Here is a 26,347-nt window from a genome sequence, read left to right as displayed (position 1 = left end):
TCCAAAGAAACATTTATGAAACCAGTTAAGTTCTAACAGCCAGAGATGTCCAGGAGAACAAGAAAAGCGACGAAGATACTAGACGATGTTGTTTTCGCTAAAATGGACCAGCAGCTTTCTGCAACACTTTTTTTTTTTTTTATCCCCGTCAACCTGAAGTATAAAATTGTTTTGCTTCCTAAGTGATTTCTGTAACCATTTAAACCCAAGACAGAGAGCAAAAAATAACACGCAAAAACATATTGTTGTTATTACACTAGTCAGATTACAAGAACAGGAATTTTCCTCCTCATTATTACACAAGATGCTGGGCCAAAGGCTTCAGTTTCTCACCCCTACGGTGTCCTGGCAACGCCGCGGAGTCCCTACGGAGACGGCTTCCTCGCGGTGATGAGGCTCTGACAGGCCCCGGCACTGGCCGCTTAATACAGTGCCAGCCCAGACGCAGAGCAGCCGGGACGCTGGCAGCTTTTTGGCCCACGCCGCTCCTCTCCAAAGGCGCTGCCGCCCGCTCATTGTCATGCCAAGATTCCCATGCGGCCGCCATTGTGGGCACTTGACAAGAACAGGGTCGAGGAGCCCGATGTTGAGGGGCAGGTCTTTGTCCCGCCATCGGAGGGCGACCTGTGCCGTGTGACCCTCTGGTGGACCTGGGCAGGAGTGCATGGGAGAAAGGCGCAGCTTAGCCGTCATGAGAGACAGCCATCCACCGCAGCATTCTTCATGCGCCGTGCCCTACATCACACTGGAAGACAGGCGCACAAAAATGGTTTCCACTGCTGACGGCTCATGACAATACCCAGCATGCTTTGCTGCTTTCATTCCATCCCATTGCTTGCAAAGTTTCTGTGACCAAAGCAGAGTGGCAGAGCAAACCCAAAATGCTTGCTCACCCCACACCTGTCCAGTGCAGCCCCACACACTGTACAGGTCTTACCATGCAGCCTTCCCAGCAAGTTCCTCGGTGATGTAACAGGCAGCCCCAGAAATGAAGCAAATACAGCCAAGGCCACCACAGCCGGGAGCACAAAGACTTAAGTGGCACTTCTGCCACCTGCTGGCTCACTCATGTCAATGCAGGTACAGACCGCCATGTATGTTGAACTGGTTATTCACCTACTGGCAACAGAGGCCAATCTGTCCCGAGAAAAGCCGAGTGCACTCAGGCTATGTGTCACAAATAAGTGAAGACCTCAGACAGGAGGCCGACTAAAACACCAAGCACCTGCCTCCCAGACCTGCTGTGCTGGACGAGTCTGCCCTGATTTAGGTGGTCCCCAACTCACCCCCATCCTAGATACTGATGTCACCAAGTACTTAGGAGTAGAGCTGTTACACTTTCCCTCTTTACTGTAACTTGACTGTAATTTTAGTGTAAGCGGACAAAGTTGCCCTCTGGTGGTGGACCTCTGCGATGAACAGAGAACTTGACTAATGCCATTTAGTTGGGGAGACGAGGAGGAGGAGGGAGAAAATGGCATTAAATGAGCCATTTAAAGGGGAGATTGTGGTCCGTAGCGCCTGCGCAGACATCTATGAAGAACAACTATGGCGCAGGGCTTGTTAATCTGCAAACAAACTATGATAGGAGCATAAATCAAAGTGTTATTTAAACAAATCCCGTAGGAATGTAATTCTGCTGTAAGCAAGAAAAAAAGACGACTGGTTTTAATTGGGGTGGGGGGAGCATGAAACACGGGAACCGTACCCACGAAAGGCCACTGAAACTTTAAGAGAGCAGAATGACTTCATTTGTGTCAAGAAAAAAAAAATGGAAAAAAATGACAGCAAAGTGTAGAGGGTGAGAAACACGAAAAACCACAAATAACGTCAAAGTGTGCAACCGGGCAAACACACCACGGTCATTCCACCAGGAATGCAGAGCGAATGTTTGACCCAAGCATACATCATGCGTGAAGTCCTGCGCCTTCCTGGCCAAGCAGGAAAAAACTGTTTTTTTTTTTTTTTTTTTTAACACTCATATTTTATTTTTTCCTCTCCGGTGCCAAGACTGTTGGAGATCCCCTAGAGACGAGCACTTTCAGTCCCACAGCCAAGCAAATCGTTTGCAGACTACGGCACTGAGGTGAGGGGGTTTGGGACACCAGAATTATAAAGAAGTTTGGAGAGTGGCGACAATCAGGGCCTCTGGGCCTTTCAGCATCAGCCCGGCCCCCGCCCAACTTTATCAAGCGGGCCTGTGACTGATAGCATGGGGCGGATACCAGGAGGGGGAAAAAAAACAGCATTTAATTGGTAACAGTCTCTGTATGTATGTGAGGAAGGTAGACCTAATTAATACCAGTAATAGAAAGATCCTCTCCGGGCCGGGCTGACATATTTATTATTGGAAGTCAGCGCGACTCCATCTGGGGCCCGTCGGCTGGCGGGTCCGAACGGACCGCCTGCTGTTTGTTCAGGCGCCTCCCACAGCCGCGGTAACGCCTGGCAGTTACCGGGGTTATCAGAGATCATCACCGGCGGAGCTCTACTGGCTTCACCTCGCCGCCCCGCCCCACCGTAAACATCCCCCCCCCCCGATACTTACCCTCCCCAATTTGTTGTTCAACCTCCCGACTCACAGTGGTAAGACGGGCCGTCTTCGTAATGAGTGCGGCGGGGCACTTAGAGAATGAGGGTTCTGCCACGGTGTTGATGTTGGCCGTCCTTATCAGCAGGGCGGCGCTGATGCCTGTGTTGGGCCTTCCATCATGCCCCGCTGCCCAGAGGACGGACGTAATCTAAATCCAGTCCAGATGTATGACTCTAAGCCCTGGGCAGCTTCCTTCAATGTTTTCAATAACTCACTATGCATTTTTTCTCTTAACCCCTCCCCCCTCCCCCACCAAAAACATCACAGATCACCCGTGATAACGTCGGCCAATTAAAACACGTCCTCACCTCACCAAATGACTGGAAGAATTCGAACATAAGCCATATTATCTAAACAGGGGGTTCAACTCTAGTAATCAATCATCTATCAATCAAACCCTTTAAAAATAATCTATTGGTCTCGCTGGGTTGTCTAATCTGATCCTGTATCAGGTTTAACTTACCAAACTCTGTCTCTTCCCTGAGTATCTCCCCCTTATCACTGCAGCTTATATGATGCAAACATATTAAAAAAGAACAAGGTCTAGTATCATTTGAGGATTCATTACTGGGGTGTTATAAGTCAAGAACTGTCAATCTAATCGCTGAATAGTGATCCACAGCATATTAAATATGCTAAAAAAAAAAGGCAGCTGAAAATCAACAGCCATTTTAAGAACATTGTTTTATTTAATAAATAAACACTGAAAAGTAATACAAAAATATTTCCCCTCACAATAATTATTTCCCCAATAACTGCTTTGCGTAGTTAGGAGCTCTGAGGACAAGGCAACGTAAAAATCTGCGGATAACAGCAGGTGGCGCTCTGAGTGCAGCACTTAGGGCAGCTGTCTATACATGCTGGAAAAAGACTCTTCTGATCAGGTCCAGTTCCACGTCTCACATTTACCATCCCACTTAGGTCCTTTTCTTCATCAGCTTCCACATGATCCTCTCAGCATCCTGTGGGGATGCCCGACCTCTTAGTCCTCGTCTGAGGGGAGGTCGTCTCCGATGTCACGCACCTCTCGGTACCCCCGCAAGACTCGCACCTCCAGGCCATAGGGCTCCGTGCCGACGCTCAATCTCTCGGCCAGCTTCTGCGCAGCTACCTTGGCCTGCAGCTCCTGCGATGCAAAAACACAGAGCGTGTGTTAAAATATGCCATATGACAAAGCGGAAAATACCTCACTGTAGTCATTAAACTCTCTAAGCACAAGAAAAGAAAGATGAAAAAGATTCTACACTAAGAGAAACAGCAGGTGGTGTAATAGTGAAGAACATGGATGCACAACCTGATGGTGGTGGGGGGGGTATAGATGGGTAAACATATGTCAGCTTAGTAACTCTATAAGAACAGCGTCCGTACGAACCAGACAGCCCCTGATCTCTCAGCCAGGTCTTACATTCAAGTGTTACAAAGTACTTATGCTTATTGGCACTTTGTTTCCAAGCAGTACTCTTCCTAACACCTTACTGGAGCAAATTTCAGTAAATATGATATTTCATAAGCATTTTACAAACAACCCATCTGACACCTGCAGTTTTCTCCACTGTAATATATTGTATTATAGTGTTTTTTTTTTGGGGGGGGGGGGCATACTAATTGATTATACTGTGGTATATGGTATTTTGACAGTATTTTCAAAATGAAATGAAAATACCGCTGCATACCCAAAATACCATAGTATACTGTATTACTGTCCAAGCCTATATTACAGACACAAGATACTGGGAAAACATCATAACTGTATATATTTACTAATTACTGAAGCAGTTAAGCCAATGGATTGGGCTGCAGTGAAAACACAGGATTCAGCATGGCGGGGCTGCACTGGGACCGGCGGGGGTGCCCTGGGGCGGGCGGGGCTGCCCTGGGGCGGGCGGGGGGGCCCTGGGGCGGGCGGGGGTGCCCTGGGACTGGGTGTCTGAGACGGCAGGGGCAACGTGTCACCACCCACCTCGTACTTCCTGGTCTGTTCCTGCAGCAGGGAGACAGACTCGGCCAGGTTCAACAGCTGAGCAGGGCTGTGGTGCAGCGGCCGCTGTTTGGCTGCAGTGATGTCGTCCAGGTGTTTCCGGTCCCGCTGCCTCCTGGCCTCAATGGAGAGCGGTGACACATCGCCCAGAGACTCAGCAGATGGAGACGAGCCACTCGGGGAGCCGTTGGCCTTCAGAAGAGGCCTGGGAATACAAAGTCATCTGCAGAGTCAATGTCATCCCACTTGCATTATTCACACACACACACACACACACACATATATATATATATATTATTATTAAAAAAACAGCTTACTGGTTAGGCTTAAACTTTGCTTTCCTTGAAAATTCGTTTATCTCGGTCTTCTCTACAATCTCCACGCAGTGTGGCTTTTTCTGTGGGCGCTGTCCCCAGAAGGGATTGTCCGGCACCCTGTCACACAATCTGGCTTTCGACAAGCTGGGGTCAGTTGTTTCCTCAGACAGTGTCACACTCTCAAAGGCCTCTGTGATGTCCTCCTTCACCCCCTCCAAGCTGCCGGATTCCCTGTCACATGTCTCCATGCCAACCACATCTCGAGCTGTCGAGTCAAGGGAACCTTTGAGTCCATTAGAACCAGCACTGTCCTGTACACAAGCCCCCAGAGGTACAATGGGAGAATCCATGTCTCCATGTCCCATGATTTCCGAGGATGTCTCGGAAAGCTCTGGGCCTGACTCAGTTTCATGGTTTCCAGGCTGTCTCTGTACCAATGCTTGCTGATATTTAGACTGAAATTCAGTCTTCACAGCTGACAGCAGATGCTGTCTTTTCTCCTCTTCCTCATCGTTGGCAACAGCTAGACGAAGTCTCTGTACAAAGTCTATTATCTTCTTCCCTTTATCTGGAAGGGACTGAACAAATTTCCTTTAAAAGCAAGCAAACAAAACAAACGCTGTCAAAAACAAAAGTACTAGCTAATAATACATGCCCCAGTCTCACTACTCACTTTGTAAACAACGAATGTAGCTGGTTAGCATGACCTGTATTAAATGCATAAAAGATACAATTTTTACTGAAAACTTTAGTAACATCTACACAAACATACCGATTGGTAAATTTTACATACATTTACGAACAGGTTATCAAGCAATTGTCGAGCAAACATAGTGAAACGGGCTATCGGTGACTGAATATAGGTCAAAAAGGTCATGAATATTAAAATATTAGGCAGTCGGACTGTCTAGAATCTTCTGTTACTGAGCTGTGCAGACAGATACTGCGCGGCAAACGATACTTCTCCCGCTTTCCAGCCAGCTAAGGAGCAAAACATCTCACTTGTTACTAAGTAGTTTCTCCTGTCGCCGTAAAATTTCGCAAAGCTCTTCTTTACTCTTGCCCTGAAGATTTCCGACTTGTCCCTGCCGTTCTGTCCACGAAGAATTCATTACAGTAAGTAAAAAGCGCGCTTACACTAATAACACCACCGTCTCCCAGAGGACCGCTGTAGTCCGTCAACCGCATTCCGGAAGTCAGACCGGAAGTACCATAGAGTACTTGAGCTATTTTGCGACAGTGCGTTGTTAATGTTGGTTTGACTAATAGATATTGCACATCGCCACCTACTGTCTTGGAGGGTGACAGCGACCATCATCCGTCTTCTAACCCTAATACTCATCAGGGTTGCGAGTGGTCCTGGAGCCCATGCCCGGCAGCGCAGGGCACAATGCTGGGATACACCCTTAATGGGATGCCACTCCATCGCACGGCACATATACACGCACAAAAATCATACTCTATAGTAGAGGTTATCAGATGGTTTAGCCCAGTGGTTCCCTAACTGGGGGGTGCGCCTCCCTAGGGGGGTGCAGAGGTATTGCGGCGCGGCGCACCAATGGGATAGTCTCAGGGGAATGTGCCACCCTAAAATAATCGCTTCACAGACTGGACGATTAAACAGATAAAGCAGCGCAACATTACAGTAACTAACAATAAATGAATCACTGACTTACGTGTACTTTTAGAGCATTTATGTAATTTATTTAAACTTTATTTTACCAGGTAAATTAACTGAAAACCAGTTCTCACTGCTTTACGTAATATTCGGGAGAAATAGCAGATAAGGAGGATAAGGATAAGGTTCCTATCTAGAAAAGGGGGGCCCTGCAGAGAAAGTTTGGGAACCACTGGTTTAGCCTCAGGATCCATATTATTCCTTATTCAGCACAAAAAAATCCCAGGGGGGTGGCGCGACAGTTGTCTACCGAAAAAAAACACCGAAACCCACAAGTTGGAAAACACTGATCTATGGGCAATTTGTAGACACTGGTTGGCCTTACCTATTCGCACTACAAACCCTGTACGTACGTGCCCGCAAACATAGTTCAATTCTTTATTGAGTACATTAAACACAATGGATAAAAAACACGTATCAACTGCTATTTTTAAAAATATGCAACATTTCATATGTGTTCTTTTATAATTTATGTTTTTTATGTGTTCAAATACACAACGTATTGCACCTATGTGAATAAAAAAATACTTATTACACTGGTCAGTTGCTTGCCACGAAAAAAAAGTTGTAATAAAACTGCAGATGTGAATATGTCGCCCCCTGCCGGTACTGAACACTGGTAAGAAATACAATCACCGGTCAGCATTTTAATTGCAATTTTAATGGTTAACATTAGCAGATATACAGTTTTTTATAATAATAAACGCAACTTGTAATATAAAAATAAAAAACAACTCATTGAGAGGCACTGGATTGGCCATATTTACATGTGCTTTGGCCTGGATATTTTGCGATTCAGACCTGACTGCTCACACCTGACTAAACCACGGCTCAGTTTTATCAAACCATTCATTCAAGGTCTTAATATTTTTCATTGAACATATTCTCCTTTCCACCTTGAATTTGTACTTTTAAACTCTATACATACATAGCACATGAATGCCAAAAATGCCTAAAGCTTTAAGCAATAATAAAATATTTTCTATGCATATTTTTTTCATTATAACTTGATAATAGAAATGTACAAATTTTTACAGTCATAGGTTTCCATAATACCTTACCACTTATGTAAACAAAAGAAATGCATAAAATACTATCTGTAAATTTATTTACAATGAAATAAAACTATTTACAATTATTTATTAAAATACTAAAGTATGCCTTATACTCCCACAGACTGCAGTGTAAACAAAGGAAGACTGTTGAGAAATCAAATCTCTTCTTCATGTGAGTAACTCAAAACTGGAAATACTGGTGAAGAAGGCAATGCTGCGAATTTAGCCACGCTTTAGATGGAATACCGTGCTGCAGCGAGATGCTAATCTGCTGTCACTCATTCAGCCTCTGTGTGCTCTGTGATGTCATACAGTTTTTTGATTGGTGAAAATGGCTCTGCTGGACTGGAGGTCGTGCCTGGATTGGATGGTGGTGGGTGGGCCGTTTCTTGGACTGAGGGGCCCGGGGGGGGCTGTACTGAGGTCTGCTGAGGTGGGCTGGGCTGTGCAGGATTTTGGGGGTCTCCAGCAGACCGCACGGGGCTGGTACCAGCGCTGGTTGTCTGGGAAGACCTGGATTGCAGCATTAAGCTGTACTGCTTCGGGGAATACCTGAGGAGGCTCGACTCCATCCGGTTCGTCAGCCGCGGGCTCCACCTGACTGGCGTGGCCTGCAGTTCATCCGGAGGCTGAGCCTCTGGCCTGCCCCAACAATACAGGATCATTTTAGAACAAAAGGCTTCACTGTCACTGCCAAAGAAGAAGTGGGCGTTTTGGCTCGTTCTCTGTACCTGACGGGCAGATCACAGCCCACTCCGACATCTTTGGTTTCCACACGTTTGGCGTTGTTCTGCAGAGGAAGCAAAAGTGTGCCATCACTGCTAGCCGCGATCACATTCACGGAGCGTGTCCACATGAGCGGGCGGGTTTTAACAGGCTCCGACTGCACCGTCACGCATTCCAGTCCAAACGTCGTTACCTTGGACTCCGCTGCAGCGATTCTGTCCAGAAGCTCGGTAATGAACAGGTCCTTCTCTGCTACCGTAGCTCGCAATATTTCAACCTGCAGATCCCCAGAAGACGAGCGACAGTTCAGACCATTGTCCCTGTTAGTACATTCCCTCTGGAAACATACTCCTAGATGTACCCGGAGCTCGGTATAACAGGACAACATCTGACAGCCACGTGTGAACTAGCTCACACACTGCAAGTATGAAGGGGCCCCGAGCAGCTAGTCTGTATGTTTGAGACAGACCTCCCCTCCTTGATCAGCATATAGACTTTCACCTTCCCTGACACCTGGCTGCTGTGTGTGAGACGACACCTCCACCCCCACCCCCTATCATGTCATCTTCCTTCTCCTTCAGCAGACCCCCTCACCTCCTCAATCATGGCCTTCACCTTCCTTTGCTGACAGAACACCATGTCGTTCAGGTGTTTAATCCTCTCCCGCAGTTCTGCGGCTTCATCCTCCAGCTTCTGAGACCTGGGGGGGTTGAAACATGTCAGACGTCCCTGTGAACGAGGCTCTCTGAAGAAGACGAGAACTTCGACGGCTCTCCTGCTCTCACTTATTGAAGACGGTCTCGTCCACGCGGTCTGTCTCCTGCTCCAGGATGTGCAGCCGCTGCTCGCAGTCCTGCAGTTTCACCAGCAGGTGGCTTTTTTCCTTCAACAAACAAAGCGCACAAATAATAAAAACAGAAACAGTTGGCAAACATATATAATATAAAAAGCTATTAATCACTTAAGCCAAAAAATACACATTTATTTTTGGGGGCTAAAAACATTTTAGGGGGGCTAACCCCCAAAAAAAAAGAAATAGGCCTAATGACACCCCTGGCCACTAGGTGGCATCACTGTTGAGAATATGGGCGCGGGCTAAAATTCCACGAGACTCCCTGCTAAGAACTCTTCTGTAAAAAGTTGAACGATTCAATTAAAAGTAGATTAATCAAGACTTTGGATAAAGGTCAGTAAGTGAAAATGGTAAATCAGGGCGAGAGGTCAGGGTAGAGTGACCACCTAATCCATGTCAGCGGGAAAACTGTGAGCTAGGACAGGGTCTGTAAACTTGGCTGGTCTGTAAAATATTTCAATTAAAAGGACCTGGATTTCACTTTAGCACTGAGCTCTTGCTGTGTGCTGATAGGTCAGTCTCCTATAATAATGCATGTGTCACTAATGTTAATGTGAAACATGGATGAGTCTTTCAATCAAGGAAACAAACTAGACAAAGCACAAGCTGAATTGAGCTAATTAGCCAAACACAGGAGCCTTTCAGTTTCAAAGTAGTTTGTAAAGCCTGAAGTAGCTCATGTCTGCCCTGACAGGGATCAGGTGGCCAGCTTGGGACAGGGTCGGTGCCCCGGGCTGCTACCTGGCCCATACAGTCCAGAAGACGTTCCACCTCGCTGATTCGTTTGTCCTTCTCCGCAATCTTGGCCTCCGCCGTCCTCACCTTCATCTCTGCTTCCTCCAGACGCTTCACGTAATTGTCGATTTGAGCCTGGGTTTCAGAGCACAGCATGTCCCAGATAAAAGCACTGTGCGACATCGAATGATAGACAGCGTCGGCTCTTTGGGACGGCTTTATCAGAGTGACGTTCCGGGGCAGCGTCTGTACCAGGCGCCCATTTAGGGACGGAGGAATGAAACCTTGCCGGCGTTTTTGCCCAGCCGGCGGAGGAGGCCTGTACCTGCAGTGCTTCGATCTCCTCCCTGTGCCTCCGCTGCTCCTCCTGCAGCCGCTCATCGTGGCCCCTCTGCAGCCGCTCAGACATCTCCTGCAGCGCCTGGGAGCTGGCCTCCTGGGAAGATTCTATCTAAGGCAGGAACAGGAGCAGGTCGGGGACCAGTGTGAAGGGGCCACACGCTGGGATGGCAGCCTCGCATACACCTACTGCCTGCTATGCAGGTACAGCACATGAGAATATGACAACATTAAAGCAGACCAGCATAGTATATTAATATATACATTACAGCACATGAGCATATATATGATTTATATGATGATGATGATGACTTTTATTTAAAGTGACAAACAATTGAGACGGCAGGATCAGCCAGTGCCTGGATAAATTAGGGTTAAGGGCCTCACTCAGGGGCCCATTGGTGACATCACTCTGCCGACCACAGGGACTGGAATGCTAACCGGCAGAACTTTTTAACCCTAGCATGCACAAGTCTATTAATATACACATTATGGCATGCTACTACACAACACCATATTACATTATATTAATTAGCATAATATGATACGATGATGATATTATAGCATACTAGCATATCTTATGACAACTTAATAGCTATAAATTATTGGCCAATAAGGTGTTAAAGGGAGCGAAACCTAAGACTTGGATTAAGACCAGCTGTAATTCTTTGGAATTTGAGCTACGATCCAAGTGCTGTCAGTCGATACCACCCTGAAATATGGGCAAGTGGGACGAGCCGCGGTGAGCTCATCGTGACAACCAGGAAAGCAGAAGTAAACAGAGTAAGAAATTGGCTGTGGCCGGCTCAGAGGAGCTCACAGGCTCACCGACTCCCCCTACAGGAGACCCACGTTCACATCTCGCAGGGACACTTGAGGGGAAGCATGTCCGAGTCCTGGCTTTGCGCTTTGGGCTGCTGTGGACACGATGCTGGGTACTGGAACTGAGTGCCATGCTGGGCACTGGAACTGAGTGCCATGCTGGGCACTGCTTCCTCCTCAGGGGGCGTGGCCTTCCCCTCCCATCTCCATCCACACTGCCCCATTGCTTGGATCCCCTGCCCCACTGCTGGCTAACCACTGCCCCCTGCAGGACATCCTCATCTGCCTCGTACCTGCAGCCGGAGGGCCTGGTTCTCGGCGCGCGCGGAGGCTAGCTCCCGCTCCCTCTCCCACAGCTTGGTCTCAGCTTGGCGGCAGGTGCTCCGCATGGTCTTCATTTCGTCCTGCTTCTCCACACGGTCCAGGCAGTTCTCTAGCAGGGACTTCTGCAAAAGGGACCCCCCCCCCTCAGCTACCAAATCATTCCATTACATTATCCTTACTGGGAAAAAACCCAGCATGTGATGTGGGTGAGGCTGAAACGGCCCAGAGCTACTCTCAAAATGAAGTCAGCGTCCAGTTCCTACACTCCCCCATGAAATACGCCACAAATATCAGCGCCATTTTAAGCAGCATTATCCTGTGATTTGCTGGGTCACTCAGCATCACCCGAGGTGCTGAAATCGCTACTTTGTGCAGAGCGACCTGTCATTCGTCTACTCTTTGCTCAGATTATCCAGCTGACGGCCTCTTCTTCACACAGCGGGGCGAGGCTGTGGGGGGGGGGGCTATCATCCACACGTCAGGCACGTGATGGAAATACTGATCCCCGGCAGGAAATGGGAATGCAGGAAAAAACAATGGGGGCAATGGGGGACAGACAGCCTGACGGTTCATTCACAACATAAGTAAAGCCCATAAAATAAAGGCACTATGATGAATGGACGTTAATTAAAACAAGTGGAATTCTGGGCTCGTTCACTTGCTTTTACTTTTGTTTGTTAGGATCTACACTTGTTGTTTGGGTTTAGCCCTGTCTGTTAGGACTCAGTTCTGTCCTGTGTTTGGGCCTGTCATTTTGGGCCTACATCCATAAAGTTGGCCTTAACCTCATTTGTTTTGGTTTCGATCCATCCATCATGGGCTTAGCACCACGTGTTTAGTTTAGCCATGTTTGTTTGGGCTCAGTCCTGTAGGTTTGGATTTCGTTTTTTGGGCTTAGTCCCACTCATTCTGGATTTTTTTCTTTTGTTTGAGCTCATCATGGCAGACGCGAGCATGTGTGATGTTCGGATAGTGCTATGATCTTACCTGCAGACTTATGTTGTCTGACAAGAGGGAGCTGTTCATCTGGTCCAAGCTCTCCATGGCTGTGGTGCGCACCCTCACCTGTGCCTCCAGGTCTTGCCTCTGGGCATTGGCAGCCTGAGGAGAGATATCCCTTGATGCACTGGGGCGCCACAAAGATCAGACAGGAAACCTCGGGACAAAATCATATACTCCTCACGGCTGGTCCATTTTGGTTCCGTTTCACTCAAAGGCAGCCCTGCAGCCCTGCAGCCCTCAGCCTGGCGTGTTACCTTGATATCTTGTGACATCTTCTGCATCGACTGCTGCATTCCGCCAAATTGTCCGTACATCCTCTCTCGCACCTTCTCCAAAGAGTCTCTCACCTGGCAGAGAGAGGATAGGGCCTCCTGAGGATTTTAACTTGATTGTAACCCGTCTCTGTTGACAAGGTCAACGAGGCGACGGACTTCAGTACAAACATTTAACAGATTTCCCAGACAAAGTAAAAATAGCAAATCCCTCCCATGGTTCAGCAAATGGGCTTGTGCCAGAGTGACTGGCTGTCCGTCGTGGGGAGGGACACACTGCTCTCCTAGCTGTTCATTAGCTGCCTGTCAGAGGTGGGGGCAGGGGGGGCATCTGGTGGACAACAGTAAGGGGTGCACAGGAAGCCAGAATATGGGCCCAGGTATTTTTTAAAAATTAATAGGAACATGTTTGTCATTTCATGTTGAGCTTGATTTTTTAAACGCTTCCTCATGTAGAGGGCAGGGTCGCCTTCATGGTTAGTGTTGTGGACTCACACCTCCACGGCTGGGAATCTGAATCCAGCTCCTGGCCGCTCCTGTTTGGGGAGTTTGCATGTTCCCCCTGTGTTGTGTAGGTCTCCTCTGGGTACTTCTTTCCCCACGGTCCACAGACATGCAGTTAAGTCAACTGGTGTTTCTAAGTTGCCCATAGCGGGGGCCCTGTGATTAACTGGCATACCACCAGGGTGAACCTCTGCCTGCTGCCCTGTGCTGCCTGTGATAGGCTCCTGGCCCCCCATTACTCAGTCTGGATAACCAATCAGAAGGCTGACAGAGGGGCTTCCTCACATTAACTCAAATTAGTTTTGGCTATTCAGGGGGGGATAGTAGGGCCCAACACTTTTCAGGGTCCCTCGAATATGTAAAACTATATGTAAAATTACGTAGGGGGTGACATTTTGTTAGAGGGCCCAGAATTTTAAGCTATGCCCCTGACACTAGTATTTAAGCCAGAATGACTCAGCAAAATGGACAGGAAAACCGAATGGGAAATAGATTATACTTTTAATGATCACTGCGGGGATGACTGCCGGGAGGGGGGGGGGGGTTCAGCCCCACATCCGCCACACTCACCGCTCGGATGTAGTTCATCTCGTCCCTCAGGTGACTGACGGTCCATTCATGCGCCATCACGCCTTGCTGGGTGTCTGTGTCCGCCCCCGGCACGCCCCCGCCTACCACGGCGGACCTCTGGGACGGCTTCTCCATCAACCCATTGACTGCGGGAGCTGTGTGCTGAAGGACACCAGAGAACCCGCTTCAGGATTCCACACGCATGGGGTGTGGCTTGTGCCTCCGTGTATGTGAATGCACGCATGTATGTGTTTGCATAAGGGTGTGTGCTTGTGAATGTAGGTGAGAGTCTGTGTGTTTATTTAATGTACTTATCCTATGTATTTAATCTATGTGCACATGTGTATGTGTATGTGTTTGTCACACACGTGAGAATATTTGTGTGCCGCGTGTTTGTCTTTGTGTGTGTGTGTGTGCATGTGGGATAAAAACCTGTTATTTCAACGTTGTGGGGACATTTTTATAAAACTCTGTGAATGCAATCAAAAACCTTTTGGTTAAGTTCAGGGTCGGGTAGAGGTTATGATTGTCATTGTTGGGATTAGGGTTATGCCCATAGAAATGAGTGAAGAGTCCCCACAAAGATATGCATAGGTGGACTTCTGTGTTTGCGTGAGTGAGTGTGTGTGAGTGTGTGTGTGTGTGTGTGTGTGTGCGTGCACAGAATTTTAATAACCTGAAAGTAAGAAACAGCAACCCTAACAAATAATTATATAAATGCCCCAAATGCTGGGCTGGTGTCACGTTTCTGCAACACAGTAAGTTCGCCCCAGCCCCCACCTCCTCATGGGGATTGTGCCCCTGCAAACCCCCCCCCCCCCCCACCAGTGCTATACAGTAGGAATGTGCTGTCCTGGTGCAGGAACGCAGCGGCCTGCAGACATCGTGCCTCACAGCAGTGGGGACTGCGGTTCAGCTCTGAGCTTGTCCCCGGACCCACGGGCGAATCGGAGAGCACGGCACGGGTCCAACGTTTCGGAGGCTTCCTAACGGTCAGATGCCTGCGATACGTTTCTTTGATACATTCCATGTACTCTTCATAAAACAAGCAAATGTATATTGAATCTAAAAGTCCAAAGGGAAGCCTGTCTCTTAATTTACTTACAATCTTCATTCCAGCAAGCATTAGCTAACATCACAACAACACAGGAGTCAGAGTGAGTCATTTCGGGAGTGCCGCCGCGCAGATGACTTTGAAAGGCAGCGCCCGCCCCTCCCATGTGGCTTCGGCGGCACCCATCCCCACCTGGTCTGTGTCCTCCGTGCCCACTGGCCCCCCCGGCTGCACGTAGCCATTTCTCCTCCTGTAGGGGTCGCTGGCCAACTTGCCATCGTGCTGCTGCGGAGATGAGAAGGCTGGAGTGCCACTGTCAGACGAGTCCTGAAAAGCGCACCACAATTTATAGCAAATATACCTTTTCAGCTTATTTAGGCAGAGTCTCAGAATAAACCTGGCGGACTGCATGTCTCCGGGCGCTGTCACTAGGTGTGCGCTGTCACTAGGTGTGCGCTGTCACTGGCTGTGCTCCTTCTCAGTCCACCTACTTCCACTCTGAGAGCGAAGACCGCGACGCTGACAATCGATATTTGCTGTGTGCACATCCGCTAATATGTCTCCACAGTACAAGAAAGGATACTTGTACATTATGACACTTATAGAACTGTGATGCTCTCTGTTGTCAACGACCTGCGTTGGCATGGTCACATTTTCCGTCCGGATATATCGGGTTATGTGGGAATCGCTGTGGGGGGGGCGCCCAGTTCCCAGCTATATGTCATATTTCGGTGTGGAATGGTGCCATGAAACTTGTAGCAACAGACGGTATGCCCAGGGCACAAGAAAAAAAACCACTGGGGTGCCTTGCCAGCTCCATCTCCACGCTGATCATGTGGACGTCATCACAACCAAAACACGCTCAGCTGCCTCAATTCTGAAGACTTTAAGGACCATGAGCCAAATCCTCATGGAAAAAAATATATCCATCCATCCATCCATCCATCCTTCCTATGACTGTTTATCTTGGTCAGGGCTGCACGGGACCCTGGAGCTTGTCCTAGGCAGCATGGGACACAAAACTGGGGTCACGCCCTGGATGGGATGCTAGTCCATTCCACGGCATATGCACTATAAGCTAGGGGTTCCCAACCTTTTGATGTCTGTGGGCCGATCTACAGATGGGGGGGGGGGGGGTTAGCTAGCAGATGGACCGTTGATAAGTTCAACCTTTCGCATTTTTTTTCAGACGCAAACAGAACATGCAAATGTCGGGGGTCATAAAAAATTGAAGATAAATAGTTCATTTCTGGAAATTAGCCAACCTCTCCGCAAAAATCCCCTAGCGTTCCGCGGCGGCCCGGTGGAATATGGGCTACGGACCGGTGCGGGGGGGGGGACTCGCAACCCGTGATATAAGCTAATTAAGAGATGCCAATTAGCATGATGTCTCAGGATTGCCGACCGAAACTGAGGTAGCTGAAGGAATCCTGCGTGAGACAAGCAGCAAACTGCAGACACACGATGGTAGTGAGATTCAATGCTCTGGAGGTGCGAGGCCACAGCGGCCGCCGCAGAGCAGCTGTGTCGATTCCAATAAAAAATAGGTGGTATTAAAAATTGATGCTCAGCCCTGGGTCCCGGTCTGGCCCCGCCGGCAACCCTAAAAAGGCCCATCAAAGACATGCACCCAGACCCGGCATAAGCTCTCGTCAACTTGTTTCTTTGTCTCCACATGGATGTCGTCTTCATTCTATACGATGTAACAAAATCCCTGTGATGTAAACGCAAGACGGCACAATTTTAGCTATGTCGCCCTGCCTGTTTGCTATCATTCCCTCGGTATCATAGAAACTGAGCCTCTGCTTATCTTTGTTTCGCCGCTAAGTTCCTACGTCACTCACTTTTATGCCGCGGATTGTCACACTAATTGGTGACAGGTCATCCCCGATGACACCGTCAGTGACGCCAAAAAGGATAATCGGTGTCTTTCTGTAACCCATCCAAACACATATTTACAGAATGTGCAGTCCATGATTATAAATAATGTAATGATTATTAATGTCAGACACTGAAGTCCACACCTTCAGCTTGTTTTTCAACTGTGTGAGGAAATTGTGCTTTCAGGGAAGATTGCCATACAGAGAGAGCGGGGGGGGGGGGGGGGGGGGTCCATGAACCAGCAACTCTGAAGGTACGAGGCTGAATCCCCATCCTTCTGTACACAGGCACACGTGAGCAAAGTAAAGATGAGAATGCTTTAGTGCAACACCTGAATGTTAATTTGTAGCCGTCAAGCGCTACACACTCTGGGGAAATCAGCAATCGTCCTGAGCGCCTTCCAAGCACCTCGGAATGAGACCGGGCAGAATGTTCCTCACAGCGAGCCGCTGGTGTTTCAGGCACCGTATGGGACATGCAGCATCACGCCACTGGGTAGATGTTTAACAAGCCGCCACACGGCCTGTTCAGGTAAACAATGACGTGCAGCACCATCAATATACGGAAAGCAAGCCAGGCGGTCCAGACACCAGGCGGTCCAGACCTCAGGCAGTCCAGACCTCAAGCAGTCCAGACCCCAGGCAGTCAAGATCCCAGGCGCTTCAGTCCCCAGGTAGTCCAGACCCAGAAACACATGAAAATGTGGAACCCATTGTGCTTAAGAGGGCCACAGGCCAGACTAACTGAACAGGTTATACGTGCCAGAAGATGTAAATGACAGGGTGAAGGTAAATGCCTTATGGCTGAGTATTTCAGGGAGGTACCAGCCTAAGGCTGTGAGTAGCACCGGGATGGACAGTGTGTGCGTGCAAACTCACCGGGCCAGTGCTGGTCGTGTGACCTTCAAACTCTTCTGAGGAGGGGTCACCGGGGCGCAGAGTCAGACGCAGGCGCTGGATCTTCCTCTAGACAGACACACACACAGGGGATCAACTTTGCTAGAGACAAGAATGTGGCACCCACGGCTTGATATGACGGACATATTTAACTGAATCACATGCTTCCGCATCAATATTATTGTATTAACAGCCGCACCCCAATGATTTAAAACCCAACAGCATGTACAGCGGATTAGTGTTAATTCTAAATAAATAATTAATCATTTAACCCATTAAATAACTCCTTGTACATTAATGAGCTGCATTGTCTGTCATTTAAGAACGTGATACGAGAAGCGCTGGAAGAACAATAACAGGCCGTAGGGGCAGCGCTGCTAATTTTAGAGCCCAGACAAACAAACGGAAACAAACGAGTTAGCATGCATTACCATCATTGAGGGTACAGTATTCAGGGTAGCCTTTCGCTTTACCATACCAGACGAGCTCATGACATCTGCAGAACCGAACGGCAAACTGCGCGGATGCATGAATTTCTGGTGCTCTTACTTCGATCGGTCTCGACGGCTAACGTTTAACATTTTTTTAAAGGAAAAAAAATGCGCACTTCAGCTCCGAAGTGGAAAGTTCAGCAGCATGTGGCCCCGCGGTGTGGATGTCAGCGCCAGCTAAGCGCAGAGAAGCGCAGGACTGGTGCAGTGAGCTGGGCGGTCGCGCGGCTCTTATTACCGCCGCGGTTATACGCACATCCCGGAGCAAACACGAAAACTGCGATCGGGGGATCCTAACCTACCTACGGGAAATTTATTACCAGTGCCAAGGCAGGACGTTTAAATGCAGCCATGCGGGAGCGGAAGCCCTGATACCTCGAGAAAGGACGCAAAGGGCGAATGCAAGCCAACTGTCACAGGCGTCCGAGTCCGGGATGACAGGCAGCCCAGAGAGACCAGAGAGCTCTGAGCAGATTGAGGGAGTTCCTTCACCGAACACCACCCCCCCCTCGAACCCAACCCCCCCATGTCTTACCTCAGTGGTCTCATCCGAGGCGTCCACAGCAGTAGTCACGGTACCCCTGGATCGGTGCCGCTGCATGTCTCCCTCTCCGGCTCCGCGGCTTCCTTACACTCCCCTGAGCGCAAACATGTACACGCCGCCACCTGCTCTTTGCTCTCGGCGGTGAAAGGGAACGAACGAGCGACTGAGAGAGAGACCAAGAGAGAGAGAGAGTCAGTGAGAGAGAGAGAGCTCTACCCAAGGTCTAAGTGCTAAGCCAGCTGATAAGGGACTGAATAACAAGCGCAGAGTATTCGCCTTGCTGTGTCAGGGAACAGCGGTGCTTCCGATCAGCATTGTTGTGTGGTAGAATTATGACACCATCCCCCGGAGCCAATGCTTAGCATCAATAGCTCAGATAACAATACAGCTCTGGGCCTTGCTGCTCATCAGACCTGTCAGGCTTGATCCCGTTGGTGAAGTTCCTTGTTCTGGCTCTTGCAGACGCTCTTCTGTGGGTTGCTCTACATCACCTAACTGGACAAGCGTAGTTCCTCCTTCCCAGCCTACAGCTAGGAAGCTGGTTTGGGAACAGGGAGGAGGCTCCCAGTGGCACATGTTTCCTCCCAGTCCGGTTGGTTTGCTTGTCACTGGACGGCAAGCTGTTAAGTCCTGACGAGTGAAGAGCTTTGTGGAGAATTTCGTCTTCCTCTCTTTGAGAGGAATGAAAACATTTTCCGTAGGTCTATGCATAGTCTTTAGATTTTGGGCTTAACATTATAAAAACTATGAAATGTAAGTAGATTTTGTATACATGACATTTTATAAAGACAAATGCTGCTTCTTTGGTAGATGTACTTTATTAATTGTTGGGGGAAGTTCATTTCCATACAGCAGGAGAGGAATATGAAATGCACAAACACGAGTCCATAAACTCCACAGAATGCTAAGATGATACATATGGTGCAAACTCTACTCTTAAGGTATCGTTGCTTCTTGAATTGAATAGGAATTAATCGTAATACCGAGTTGTGCAGCTGAAGATGCAGATCTGACCAGCGCCTTACAGAGCTGACCCTCCATAAGGCGTCACAAAGGGCAGATATGCACAGCTCTGAAAGGACACAATCACAACTACAGCTGTGGTTCTAAGGTGTGGTTCCACTAGGGTGTGGACAGAGACTGGAGGGAGTGGAAAGTGTCACTGAAGCAACAGATTTATAGGTTGTTTATGTAAGAGTCACGGAATAAACAGTCTTTATCTGATTAAGACATAAAAACGTTGCCCAAACCTTAAAAAGGAACCTGTACAATTCAACATGAGTCGTATATGTTGAAACATGTAGAAATGAATGTTTCTTAAAGCTAAAATGAAATTTTATATGCAGTTTACAGGGGTTAATATTTAGTGTTTCAGAAACACAAGGGGGGCGTGCATGGGCATAATCTCAGAGATGCATCCATGAATATAGAGAGGAAGTCCACTATCATACCAGGTCAATCATCTACTGAAACAAAAAAATGTTTTGTTCTGTGTGGCAATTATTAACTTTCAGCAGGGTTTGTATTCTGTGCACCCATTTGGGAGGGGTCCCATCCTCAGTCTTTCTCTCTAGGTCATCATTAGCTCCGGCACGTGCTTTACAATTGGAGTTTATTATGACCCAATCCCCTCCCAGCGACCTCATCATTGTGTCATTTAAAGGTGACAATGGGTCTTACAGGAATTACTTGATATTCATGGGGGGGGGGGGCTGTCAGCATTCAGTAAGTGATTGCGTAAGATGCTTCAGGAGTAGTTGCGGGGTGGTCTAAGCCAAGTGCAAGTTCACGCAAACACACCATGTGCTGGTGCTGTCAGGGCGGGATGCTGATCTCTCCCCTGCATTCAGGCCTGCTCAGCGGGCTGCCCTTGTTGTCTCAGCAAGTCGAGGCGGATGTTGATCCAGCGCAGGTCTCTGCAAGGCCTGTTAGTTTGTACTCTGACAAGTAATTCCTGGAATGACTAGGGGTTTTTGCAACTCGCATCTGGCCCAAAAGTGAATAGCGCCTCAGCTCGGATGACTGATGAGCTCTCAGTCCCACACTTAAGATGTATCATTCCAAACGTGTACGTCACTCTATCATTTCTCTGTTTTCCATATAGTAACTTGCAGCAGCTATTGAGAAATATATTTAAAGACACATATATTGTATAGAATATATGTATTTTTAGGTAAAAAAAAAAGGTTTCTAATCAGACCACAAATCGGATTAATAAACGTGCTGTTTTTTAGCAACAAAACAATACATTGTGACAGGAAGTTACTGGCAGCCTGTGTAAACACTGCAGAACATCACATGTCTGAGAGAAGAGGGCTGCAGTTCCCAGAAGGCCTTGCAGATAACTGTGGATGTTGGCTGTCTGGAAAGAACAGCACAGCTGATAGTTTAGAAAAACACTGATGTGGGGGATGTTTCTCTCCTCTTTGAAACTGTGCAGCTGAGCCCACAGGAATCCTCCCCCCCCCCCAACCCCAGCACCAGCACAGGTCACACAGCCCGCTCTCCATCCAGAACAGGCCAGACACTGGGTTCACACACCGGGTTCAGTCTCCGGCATGGAAGGAGCTGGGCTTCGATGGCTCCGACACAGCCTGTCGTTTTGTGAGGCTTGAATTGAAGGTCCCAGCTGGAGGAAGAGGATGTCCTGAGAGTGACAGGAAACCAGCGCTGAGGCAGGAAAGCCGGCCTTCCTGCACAGCTCTGCCTCACCGCCAAGCGGCCTCTCGCTTAACGGTGGTTATCCTTTAACCCTCCTTTTGCATATTTACAAATTCTCTCTTCGATTCTGTCGGGAGACATCATACAGATTCCACTGTGTCTTGCAAACAGCAGACTGAGGTAGAGTGTATTCCACTCCTGTCCAGCACCAGTGTCCGGCACCAGCAGAACCACAGGGTTTAGATAGAATCTTTTCCCGAAACCTGAACACAACAGCTTGAACAAAAATAAACACATCATCAAGGGACTACACTGGAAAAAACGTTTTAAAATTGAGTTTTAGAGGACATTTTGGGAATTCGTAATGGTAAGAATAACTACCAGTGTTAGTTATCTTTTATCCTCCTGAAAGAACAGCGGTAAATTATTTTTTTTTAAATTAGCAGATACATTCCACTAGGGGGCAACAAAGTATATCAAAACAGCGATGAACGCCCAAAATGAAAATATACGACGCGATCATACATTAATTCGTGACAGAAGCTTCTTCTTGTGATAAAATCCAGGATAAAAGTAATACTGAACATTTTGAACCATTGTTAGTCTTGTAGGACTAAATGATAAGTATTACGCAACAATTGAGTTTAAATGTCATGAGTATCGCAGGTTTGTATTTCAGATTAAAAAAAAAAAACTTTAAGCAAAATATTGTTTCGCAATAATTTATTACTGGGGTGCTGCATCCGCCCATTCAGTGCGCAGGACTTCATTCTGTGGGGTGTGTGTGCGCTCCTGCTCTCTCCCATGCATGGGACAGAAAAATTCCAAAAATGGTTACCTCTTTGGACCCTAACAAATCCAGAGTTGCAGAGGCGCACTGATCCTTAATCTATGTAGATTGTGAAATGACAAGTGGGGGGTCTTGGGGGGGGGGGGGGGGGGGGGGTTCCTTTCATGTTTCAAAGGTTAAATTGTCTGTGCTCTTTGAATTGAAAAGAAATGTAGGTCACCACCAGGAACAATGGAGCCAGGCCCCTTGGAGTGGAAGGGGTGCTGGGGTCTCATTCCTCCGTCCGCATTCAGCACCGGGACTCCTTAAAAGGGTGAGGTCATCTTTAAAATACCCCCACTTCCACTCCAACTCCATGCGTTTCGCCCCAAGGACCATCGCTTTGGTTCCTTCAGGCTTGCTTTAGGCCCCAAAGCATGGGCTGAGTAGGCAACGCGCAAGGACACTGTGGGGGAACATTTGGGGAACAAAACACCAGACGCCAAGCTGATTATCGGTGGAGAGGATGTTGATACAGCTTGGAGGAGGTCAGAATTTGGAAGTGAAAAAAGATGCCCATCTCAGAGCGAAGGGGAGCCAACCCAACTCACCGAGCGAGCAGAAACATGAAATCAACAACATTTGCTACAGATTCTCTCAAAGAAAAACCAGAAGAGGCTTTTAGCCAACAGTAACTTTATTGTAACAGAACAAGGTTGTTTTTAAGTCTTAGCAAGACAGCTATGTACATGGAGAGGTAGTGGTGAGGTTGACATGGAGCCCTTCCCACAATGCACTGGAGTCACCAACAGCCTGTTGGATTTACTTCTAAATTGACATCATTGGCAGTTCTTGGCGGTTCAGGTGTAGAACATGCAGTGCCACTCATTAAGTGCCAAGTCACTCTGAAGCCTGCGAGTCTGCGACTCCTGACGTGTCGTGTGAAGAGCCAGCCCCGCCCCGCCCCACTCAGCAGTCACGCATGTGCACCGCTAACAGGCCAAGTCATTAAAAAGCAGATTAAGATGTTAAGAACACTGTATTAACACTGTCTTCTGTTAAACCTTCCCTTTGGCAGCAAACAACAAAAAAATAATTTGTAAAGCCACATTAATTAAAAGTTAACACACTTAAATCTTGGAATGTATATTGAGCTAGGTTAAGCATTTTGCTTTCTAAAATTAGGCTGTAGAAAAAACAAAAACATTTAAAATAAATGTAAATACTCAATTTGAGTGGCATGACATAAATCCAACATTTAACAAAGCAATGCCTATTTTTATTAGACATTTATATACCTGTGTTATATAAAATATTTAAAAAGTCTTATATAGATGACTTTGTTGCATACTAAGACCACTCTGTCTTTAGAAAATATACAGAATATGTAAACTATATATGGCAATATATAAAATCCCCAACACACACTTCCCTTCCAGCATAAGCCTTCATTTTGCATATCCTTCATAACACGAAAAATTAAAGAAAAAATTTTTTTTTTTAACATGTGCCAATTTCAGTTGCCCAGTTGCTCCAGGACACCACAGTAATGCGAGTCCCAGTGTGACCATTCACATCTCTGATACTGAAATGGCAAAGATGCTTGAGCAGAATGCAGCCAGGTTGATAGGAAAGCAAGGCATTACACAATGCTCCATCCTCAATGGCCCAGTCTTGGGGCTGAACAGGAAGATGGCGCTTTGGCTCGACTTCTCAGCTCTGCATTGGTTGTGCCCACTGCAGCCTCGCTCTTAGGACCTCCTCCCAGCAGGTGGCGCTATGAGATGGGATTGTGATTTGACCGCTTGTACCCTGATGCTGATCTATAGTAAATCTCCCCGTCTGTGCTCATGTCGTCGTCGTTGTCATCGAGGTCCTTCAGCGACGGAGCCGTTGTGTTCTTTCTCCTGAAGGGCAGTAAACACGCAGAATGGACAGTTCAGAGTAATGACCTTTCCAGGGAGCATGATTCACTGGAGCTGTACGGACATGCTTGTGGTAGGACTCAGGCAATTGTGTGGAACTTCCCGCACACCAGCCGTTTAGCCGAAGCTCAGCACTCACCTCATCTCATTGCGCAGTCCCAAAATCTGGCCTTGGAGCTGCTCGTTGGCTTCTAGCTGTTCCTCCAGCTCCCGCTGGAGTTTCTTCTTGCCGTGCTCCTGACGTTCAATCTCCTCCTCAGCCTCGTGAATCTGCCTTTTCAAAGCTTTCAGACGGAGGTGGAGCTTCGGGAAAGCAGGGGAAGGGATGAGTATACCAACCAATGCACCGAGCACAGGAACCCCGTGAAAATCCACAAACCCTTCACAACAGTGTTTTCCAACCCAGTCTTGAGGGACCGCCAGACTGTCCGTGTTTTTGCTCCCTCTGGGAGCTGGGAGGGAGCAAAAACGCAGACTGTCTGGGGGTCCCTGAAGACTGGGTTGTGAAACATTGCTTCACATCACTGCCCACAGCAGGTTGTGTGTTGTTCCTCCTAACTTAAAAGCATTACCCAGTGTTTACAGTGGCACTCTGGCACTTCCTTCAGAGAAAGGGGGGGCACCTGCCTGACTGTGCCTCACCTGGTCCTTCTGATCCTGCAGAGCAGTATGTTCATCATCCACCTGTATCATTAACTCCTTCACCTTTCTCTCCAGCTTGCGGTTCACCAATTGCAGGTTGGCACGATCCCTGGTAACAAACACAGCTGTGGGTCAGCCAGAGGCGGGCAGGCCATCTCTAAGCGTGAGGCTGGCATGCTGCCAGTACCCAAGCTATGCCCAGCTTCCGCTGAATGTGACCTCACCCATGTGGCACCGCAAGCGGCTGGACCATGAAATGCGATGGGAATGCTTGGTTGGATGTTCTGGCTACCATCATTATCCAAAGTTAGAGCTACTGTGCTGCTCAAGTGAGCGAGATTCTCCACCTGGCCTTAAGTGCCAGGATTTACCAGTCCTCCTAGTAGTGCTCCATTACCGTTCTTCTCCTTCCAGTCTCTCCTCCAGCTCCTGGATCCGGCCCTCTAGTTGGGAGACCAGGCTCTCCTTATTGGATTTCTGGGAACCTTCCAGATGAGTCACTCTGCTCTTTAGATCCTTATTCTAGAAGATTCAAGAACATCATGTACTTTAAACACCCCCTTTATAAATCAGCATAACACACTAAGACTATGTCCAATTGAGAAATTGTTTTAGAAAAATGTTTTGGCAGTGCAAATGTAAAGCATAAAAATTCAAGTATGTTGATGGGCAACATTTTGATTAATAGGGTATAATGAGCAGTATTATCATAACAGATTATAAGCTATGAATTGGAATGTTCTCATGTGAACCAGGAATCACTTCAATCCACTGATCATTTTATTATGCTGTAAAAGTCTACAGAGGCAGACTTATCTATAGACTGTTTATATAGTGTGGTCCGCCTAGCCAGGGAGCGGTCACTCAGTTCAAGAGCGGCCTTAGCACAGCGTGCCCATAAATAACGAGAGAGCGGGGATGTCCAAACGCAGCGTGATGGGCTGTAATGGGCCACGCTCTGTGCCGGGTCCCGCTGCACTTATTCAGCAGAGGATGATGGAAGTGCAGTGTGACTCTGATGATTCAGAGAGACCCGGAAATGGGGCTGATGGGACACATCAGCGGGAAACAAAAAGGGGGGGGGGCAGAGGAGGAGAGCCAGCCTGGTGCCCTTGATTTAGATGTACTGCACTTCTGCAGCAGTTCAGACGGGGCGTCCCCTGGCAGCGGAGGAGATGAACGGGGCTGTCTACCTGTCTCTCCAGAGCGACCTTATCGCACTCCAGGTCCTGCCTCATGGCTCTCTCTTGTAGAAGCTCATTCCTCATCTCCTCCACCTGTCACCAAGACATGGGGGAGGGGGTGGTGGGGGAGGGGGGAGTCACGACCAAACTCGACCACAGGGAGCTCTCGCGTTCCGCTCCCCCAAGGAGCCAGGGCTGAGTTGGGAATGTTGTGTTTAGACAAGTACTGGTCAGCAGTCAGCCTCCAATGGTCTCATGCAGCTCGGTTTTGGTGCCAAAATGGTTGATATTCAGACGGTCTAATACCTTGAACCATTCATTTGAATGCTTCATTTTACTCTGAAGAAAACTCATAATAGGTGGGAAGCTAAGATCCGACGACTGAATGCTGTGCCAATAGAAATATTCCTATTTCATTACCACGAGATGAGTCACCGAGGCAGATCTGACTTGTACAATACAAAACACACAGTTTAAAATATATGAATCATAATGATATACTTACTTTGGCTAAACTGCTTCCGAAACGATT

General features: G+C 47.9%; 2 protein-coding genes across 5 annotated transcripts in view; both read right to left on the bottom strand.

The window, feature by feature from the left end:
- Positions 1–3,258: 3,258 nt before the first annotated feature.
- Positions 3,259–19,158, bottom strand: LOC111845028 (myocardial zonula adherens protein-like). 4 transcript variants are annotated; one of them, XM_072717978.1, is made up of 16 exons: positions 18,031–18,290; positions 17,582–17,668; positions 15,015–15,149; positions 13,769–13,930; positions 12,677–12,769; positions 12,408–12,521; positions 11,390–11,542; positions 10,261–10,386; positions 9,942–10,070; positions 9,133–9,230; positions 8,942–9,047; positions 8,541–8,624; positions 8,353–8,411; positions 4,889–5,479; positions 4,554–4,776; positions 3,259–3,719 (listed from the first exon to the last, which is right to left on the bottom strand). In XM_072717978.1, the coding sequence occupies exons 1-16, from the start codon at positions 18,127–18,129 to the stop codon at positions 3,576–3,578; spliced, it is 2,403 nt and encodes an 800-aa protein (XP_072574079.1). In that variant the 5' UTR covers positions 18,130–18,290; the 3' UTR covers positions 3,259–3,575. The 4 variants fall into 4 exon arrangements, with proteins under 4 accessions (XP_072574079.1, XP_072574077.1, XP_072574078.1 ...); XM_072717976.1 differs by lacking the exons at positions 3,259–3,719; positions 4,554–4,776; positions 4,889–5,479; positions 18,031–18,290 and adding exons at positions 7,206–8,263; positions 18,626–18,797; positions 19,048–19,158; XM_072717977.1 differs by lacking the exons at positions 3,259–3,719; positions 4,554–4,776; positions 4,889–5,479; positions 18,031–18,290 and adding exons at positions 7,206–8,263; positions 18,626–18,797; positions 18,911–19,081.
- A 3,585-nt stretch (positions 19,159–22,743) lies between these two features.
- The window catches only part of cgnl1 (cingulin-like 1), a 24,844-nt gene continuing 21,240 nt past the window's right edge, over positions 22,744–26,347 (bottom strand). The window contains 5 exon segments of the mRNA XM_023813991.2: positions 22,744–23,971; positions 24,129–24,292; positions 24,632–24,740; positions 25,029–25,153; positions 25,825–25,908. Of these exon segments, the coding sequence (XP_023669759.2) occupies positions 23,842–23,971; positions 24,129–24,292; positions 24,632–24,740; positions 25,029–25,153; positions 25,825–25,908 (612 nt within the window). The 3' untranslated portion in view covers positions 22,744–23,841.

The sequence above is a fragment of the Paramormyrops kingsleyae genome, chromosome 11, assembly GCF_048594095.1.
Source record: "Paramormyrops kingsleyae isolate MSU_618 chromosome 11, PKINGS_0.4, whole genome shotgun sequence".
Taxonomy (NCBI): Eukaryota; Metazoa; Chordata; class Actinopteri; order Osteoglossiformes; family Mormyridae; genus Paramormyrops; species Paramormyrops kingsleyae.
Note: the sequence above shows the minus strand (reverse complement) of the source record. Positions and strands in the feature narration are given on the sequence as shown.